Source organism: Ruditapes philippinarum, unplaced genomic scaffold, assembly GCF_026571515.1.
Source record: "Ruditapes philippinarum isolate M1 unplaced genomic scaffold, ASM2657151v2 ctg381_1_1_1_1, whole genome shotgun sequence".
Classification (NCBI taxonomy): domain Eukaryota; kingdom Metazoa; phylum Mollusca; class Bivalvia; order Venerida; family Veneridae; genus Ruditapes; species Ruditapes philippinarum.
Window position 1 is genome coordinate 347,884 of NW_026864809.1, and position 6,279 is coordinate 354,162.

General features: G+C 31.0%; 1 protein-coding gene across 1 annotated transcript; it reads right to left on the reverse strand.

Moving 5' to 3' along the window:
* Positions 1-1,012: 1,012 nt before the first annotated feature.
* Positions 1,013-3,846, reverse strand: LOC132726885 (uncharacterized). Its single transcript, XM_060712295.1, has 2 exons — positions 3,285-3,846; positions 1,013-2,950 (listed from the first exon to the last, which is right to left on the reverse strand). The coding sequence occupies exon 2, from the start codon at positions 2,842-2,844 to the stop codon at positions 1,783-1,785; it is 1,062 nt and encodes a 353-aa protein (XP_060568278.1). The 5' UTR covers positions 2,845-2,950; positions 3,285-3,846; the 3' UTR covers positions 1,013-1,782.
* Positions 3,847-6,279: the final 2,433 nt, after the last annotated feature.

Consider the following 6,279-nt stretch of genomic DNA (forward strand, 5'->3'; position numbering starts at 1 on the left):
CTGTTTGGGATTTTGGGACAGGAAAATTCTTAACCTTCTCAATTTTTTCTGGATCAACAGATATTCCATCTTTAGATAGAATATGCCCTAAGAACATAACTTTTTCAAGACCAAATTGACATTTTTCTGGTTGTAATGTTAAATTTGCCTCCCTTAGTTTTGAAAACACTTGATGTAAATGATCTAAATGCTCATCAAAGTTTTTTACTAAAGATGAGGATGTCATCTATATAACAGAGGACACATTTCCAATGGAGACCTCGAAATACTTGGGACATCAACATTTGGAATGACATAGGGGCATTTTTTAATCCGAATGGCATTCTATTGAAAGTATAAACAGACTCATGGGTGACAAAGGCAGCTTTATGTTTTGTCTCAGGGTCTAATTCCATTTGAAAATAGGCTGAGTTAAGATCTAAAGTAGAAAATATGGTTGCTCCAGTATCTCCTATACAATCAAAAACATCCTCTAATCTTGGTAATGGATGGGAAATTGACTTTGTTATTTTATTCAAGTTTCTATAGTCAACCGCAAAACGCCAACTATTATTTTTTTTGCGAACAAGCACTACTGGCGAGTGCCATACAGAAGAGGACGGACTTGCAAGACCATTGTCTACCATATCCTTGACCTGACGTTCTAATTCTTTCTTTTGTTCAGGACCATATCTATAGTGATTCATATGAACTGGGCCGGCACCAGGCTCAGTATCTATTCTATGCTTGAAGACATTTGTTTTGCCAATAGTTGCCAAAGAATTTGAAAAAATCTTTTTGTTTAATTTCAGAAATTTTTCTAGTTTCATGCACTGTTCAGGTGTCAAATTTTTGTGGTTTATATTGAATTGAAAATGTTCATTTTCCAAATCATTTTTAGCACTTTGATCATCAATGTCAATATTTGCACAGGTCTCAGTTTTAGAATTTTCATCAAAGGAGAAAACATTTTGTTTGTCAATTCTACTGACTGACGCCAATGTATAATTGATAGGGATATGAATTTCTTCATTAGTAGGGTTTTAAAATTCTTATCACTGCTCTGGAATTTTGGGCATTGCGATTTTGTTTGGCTTTTACAAGACACCTGGCCACCCTATAGTTTTTAGAAGTATTTATTGGTTCTAACAGCACAGTTTCCTTCTTAAACTTTCTAGTGATTGAAACAGGAATATCAACTTCTTCTCGTGCCAAGAGACATACAGGCTTTGTAGTTTTAGCAGTACCTGACCTTACTGTCATTTGAACTGAGACAGTATTTTCTTTAATATACAGGGTACCCTTGCCCAAGTCAACAAAACAATTGATTGTCATATAGAAAATCTATCCCAATGATAAGAGAATGATGAAGTGAATCTAGCACATGAAGCTTGTAGTTGAAACACAGCCCAGATATGACTATAGGGACATTTAAGTAACCTAGTACAGGTGTTGTTTGCTCCACTAACACCTTTGACTTGACATAAATTTGATGCCTTTAGATTGTTTAAATTTAAACCAGCCTTTTTAAGAAAGGTTTTAGAAATACATGAAATAGAGGCACCAGTGTCTACTAAAGCTTGAGTTTTTTACACCTAGAACCTTAACTTGAACAGTATTTTTGTGAAGAGGTTCTATTAAAGAAATAGGTTTTTGTTTCTGTTTTGTTGTTTAATTTCTTTTTGAAAGTTTTTGTTGTTTGTTTTGTAAATCAGTCCTGTTTTTCTCTTTTAAATTCTGATTTAGAACTACATTCCCTTTATGCCTATTCACAGATGATTGTCTATGAACAGGCGCGAATCCCTATTGATTTTGATTAGAGGGCTTGCGTGCTTCCTGAAAAGATTTAAAACTTCCTATTTCTGGACAATGTTGTTCAAAATGACCTGTTTTTGAGCAGATTTTACAAAAATGGCTATTAACCTTGCGAGAAATATTATTCATATTCCTACCTTGTTGTGAATGATAGTCTCGGTTCTGCCTCCTCCTGCTCCAGGTCTGGGGTGGATCCTGATGGTACTGAACTGGTTCTTGCCTGGACTGGTTCACAGTTGATTGGTGAGTCATAAGTTTAATGAGAGTGTTCAATTTAGCCTCAATAGCACTTGATTGTGAATTTTCACTTACAACTGAAACTTGAACAGTGTCTAATTCTGATTGTTCAGCCCTTATAGCGGCTCTTCTGGCAATATCCAAAGATAACAGTTCTTGTGGTTTGACAATTCTCTTAATTGATGGGGTTAAACCGTCCACATACTTCGAAATAAGCCATGAATCTGGCATGTTTTTGTCATTAGTCAAATTGTAAAATCTGGTTGTGTAATCACATACTGTTTCATTTGGTTCTTGTCTCACAGCATTTAAGGTATATCCACCATCACTACCATCAAATCGCTTTTTGAAGGCTTCAACAAGATTATCCTTATTGTCCTTTGTTTCATCTGGTAAAGATTGGTACCATGCTTGGGCTTGTCCAGTAAGATGGAATGGAAAGGTCAGTTTTACCTTCTCATCATTGAAATTGTAGAGGACTTTACAAATAGAGGTGTATTCCTTCAACCATGTTTCACCCTTGGAACCTGGCTGACCTTGAAATGTCACAATTTTAACATTCATTCCAGATGCCATCATAGGTGTTTGTTTGGTAAGAAGTTCAGGAATTTCTTCTGCTGGGATGTCAATGGATTCAGCAGTCTCTATTGTCTCCTCTCTAAGTGTTGTCTGGTTATCTGTTAAAGTCTGCGTCTTTTTGCTCTTCCCAGTGCGAGATTTCCTTGGTGTTTGGGAATATCTTTCTGGGGTCTTCTGACGTCGACTCTCAAGGTTTCTTAGGACTGGTCTCTTACATGAATTAGGCGTTGTCATAGGGAAAGGATCGTACTCCACCAGAATTTTATGATCCTACGACAGTTGTCCTTTTTTTATTGATTAATCATGGGCAGACTGTGTTTAAGTCCTTTATGACGAAACCCTGGAATAACAGAGTTAACACTTTATTAGTTAAAAATCCAGTTTATTCTTCAATGTCCAATTTTCGAATGATTACATAAATAACATTTTACAACATTATAAAATAAATCATTTTAAGAATACAATATTTGAATTAACAATAGTTTGATCTTTTAATTAACAAATATGGGGAAATTAGCTTTAAATAACTCACTTTGCGTAAGAGGTACCATTTTAACAATTCAAATAATTATAATATTACTATTACATAGTACCTAACAAATTATATCAATTTACATATTTAGAATAGATTTTGTAAACTTTAATGAATTATGAAATATAATAAAAGTACATACCTGGAATAACAGAGTTAACACTTTATATATTAAAAATCCAGTTTATTACTTCAACGCCCAATTTTCGAATGATACTGGGACAGTTGAAGCTGGAAGTTTTGTTCAACTCTGTTAAACCATATGCAAATAAACATTAATGTATAAAATGTCCTAAGAAGGAAACATTAGGATGATTTCCTGCAAAAGTTGCTATTTTTGTTTAACCATATATTTAAGCATTTAGATAAGAATGGAAAAAGAAAGGAGTAAGCTGACTGCTTATCAAGACTTGTTTGTTTAAGTGCTAATTGTCACTTATTGTAGCTTGGCTTTAAAGCTTGATATAAAGTTACTTTAACAAGTCTTTGTTGGACAGCTTACATAAAATAAAACTTAAATGAAAAACACTATTTTTAAGTAAAATTGTAACTATTTTAAAGTTACCAAAATAAAACTATTATATTTGAAATCTACATTTAAAAACAAAGATTTTGATATAAAATATGAAATATCTATTTTAAAAATAATGATTGTGATGTAAACTATCACAATCATTCATAATGTAAAAATATGGATCATAATATCTGTACTAAAGTTTCCTCTCAAGAATTTATAGATGACCCAGAATGTTTGCTATAAATATTTCATGAAATTCAACTCCAGAAGCATCTTTTTAATTTATTTTGAATTTATAAAATTGTCTTTGCATGAATAAAAATGTTATTTATTAGTTTTAGAATAAATGAAGTGAAACAAAGATATTAGATTTTGATTTTTATATTCTAAAAGAAATTAAAATTATTCTCAAGTTAATTTTAAAGAAAAAATAAATTACAAAAATTTGAAAACAAGGTCAATTAGAATGAATTTTAAGAAATGGCAAATAGAAATCATGTTGCAAAAACAGCTATTTCATTACTTTAGAAAAGGGAACTTAAAACAAACAAATAATTGTCAAGATGTTTTTAAAGGAAGGAAGTATCTTAAGATTGTTTGATATATGAAGCCCAAAGTTTGCTGTCTCAGCAAATAATGAAATAATGTAGTTGTACTGTGTGGAATATGGTAACAATCATAAACGTTAAGTTACGGCTGGTATCATCTATTATTTTCTGGCAGAGTATAAGAGGAATTTTGGTGACAGTGACATATGGTGATGGAGGCAAATTCTCTCTGTAGATACAATAAGTAATGATTAGAATATTGAACAATTTGTTTTATATATCAGGGAAAAGCCAATCTTAATTAAGGACTATATGAATTGTCACCACATTTTAGCATATAGTCCAAATGACACATCACTATGAAATATACTTTTGATTCTACTTACATTTGTTTAAAAAATACTTGCCTTCATATCAAAGCTGTCAAAAAAGTAGCTTAGGCTCAACTGAATAAATTAATGAAAAATTATTTTATAATGATTTATAAAATAAATCATAAATTGCTGCAACAATTACAATATGAAAAAAAATAATCGTGATGCGAGTTTCATGTAAGTAATTTATTTCTTCTTAAGAAAATGAATTTGTAGATCATTAAGTGAATTGACTTTAATTGTAAAAGATACAAACATTTTATGTGACTTTTATTATACCCCGTAAATAAAATAATAGCACCTATCTGCCAACTTTTATTATCTGTAACTATAGACTTTATCTCTATATTTCATTTTCATATCCCATACTGTCCAGATTAGATGATGAAATTAAACGTTGGTCTGCTTGATTATCAATTATCTGTCTTTAAGTTGGAATATGTTCTATTGGGTCGACCATAATTTTACTGCCCTTAACCACATTCTTATCGTAACTTTGGCAGAGAAATTGATATTTAGGAGACAATCCTATAAAGGTCTTAGCCAAAAATGGAAATTATCCTGCTATGTTACATTCAATAAGCCTCCTATATTGTTCTACAAGACAGTTCTTTGAAATCATATATGGTTGAAATTATTCTGTCAGGGGAAAAAAATACATAGATCTCTTTATCAGTTTATTACTGAATGTTCATAAAGAAATTATTTGAAATTTAAATTGAAAATTACTTCTTTAATATATCTGCTGTTATCTCTTTGTCAAGATTATCAATATTATTATTATCAAGATTTATTCTTGACCTTGTGTAATTTAAAAAGATTTTTAAAAATACCAATTTTTAAAAGTCATCTCTGTGTGTTTTTTTTTATTTATACATTTTAATTTATTATATTTTAAATAATTCAAGAACAACTTTTGTGTATGATGGAGTTTTATATGTTTAAATGTTACTTATAAATACTTGTGTTGGAATTGATGACTCTTTTTTCATGGTGATTTACTCTTGACTGGCAAACTTGATTTATTCTTTAGGAAGATTTTTCTGATAGAATATCTTCTAGTTGAGAGATCAGAGATCTGCTGAAAACACTAGTAATTACAGTAATTGATTTTTGTCTGTCTAGTATATATCCAAAGTAATCCATCTTTGTCCAAGAACTTTCTCTCATGCCGGAGTACTACTCGTGTCATGTAAAGTATATAGTTTTACTTTCCATTCATTGTTATGTTGTTTTCAACTAAAAATCTAAGTTGCCTTACCCATTTATAATAAGAATTAAATTGCAGAAGTTTTCATATTTAATACTACCATCTAAATCTGTAATATGTATTTTCCATTGTTAAAGAATGTGAAAAGAAAATGTTTAAAGGGAAATGTCCAGATGTATAAAATGTTCCATGAAGTCACTTAATAGTATAACAAGTGTTAATACCATTTCATCCTTGGAAGAAACTGTAAATTGACCAGAGAGAATTCATGTGGAAATCCATTTATATGTAGCAAAGATCTTTGAGCATGCAATGCTGCTAAAATGACCATTGAGGTTCTTGCTTCTGAGGGAAACATAAATTAATTGGAATCGATCCCAACAATTTCTATTCTGTAGTGGCAAAATTGGTAGTAATTTGGTGAAAAGTGTGACTGGCAGTTTCTAAAGAATCCCTAATTACAGAAATGATTTCTACTACATTGGATG

Coding starts and splice junctions, on each gene's coding strand:
- LOC132726885 (XM_060712295.1), bottom strand. CDS start 2,844: ATGACAACGCCTAATTCATGTAAGAGACCAGTCCTAAGAAACCTTGAG.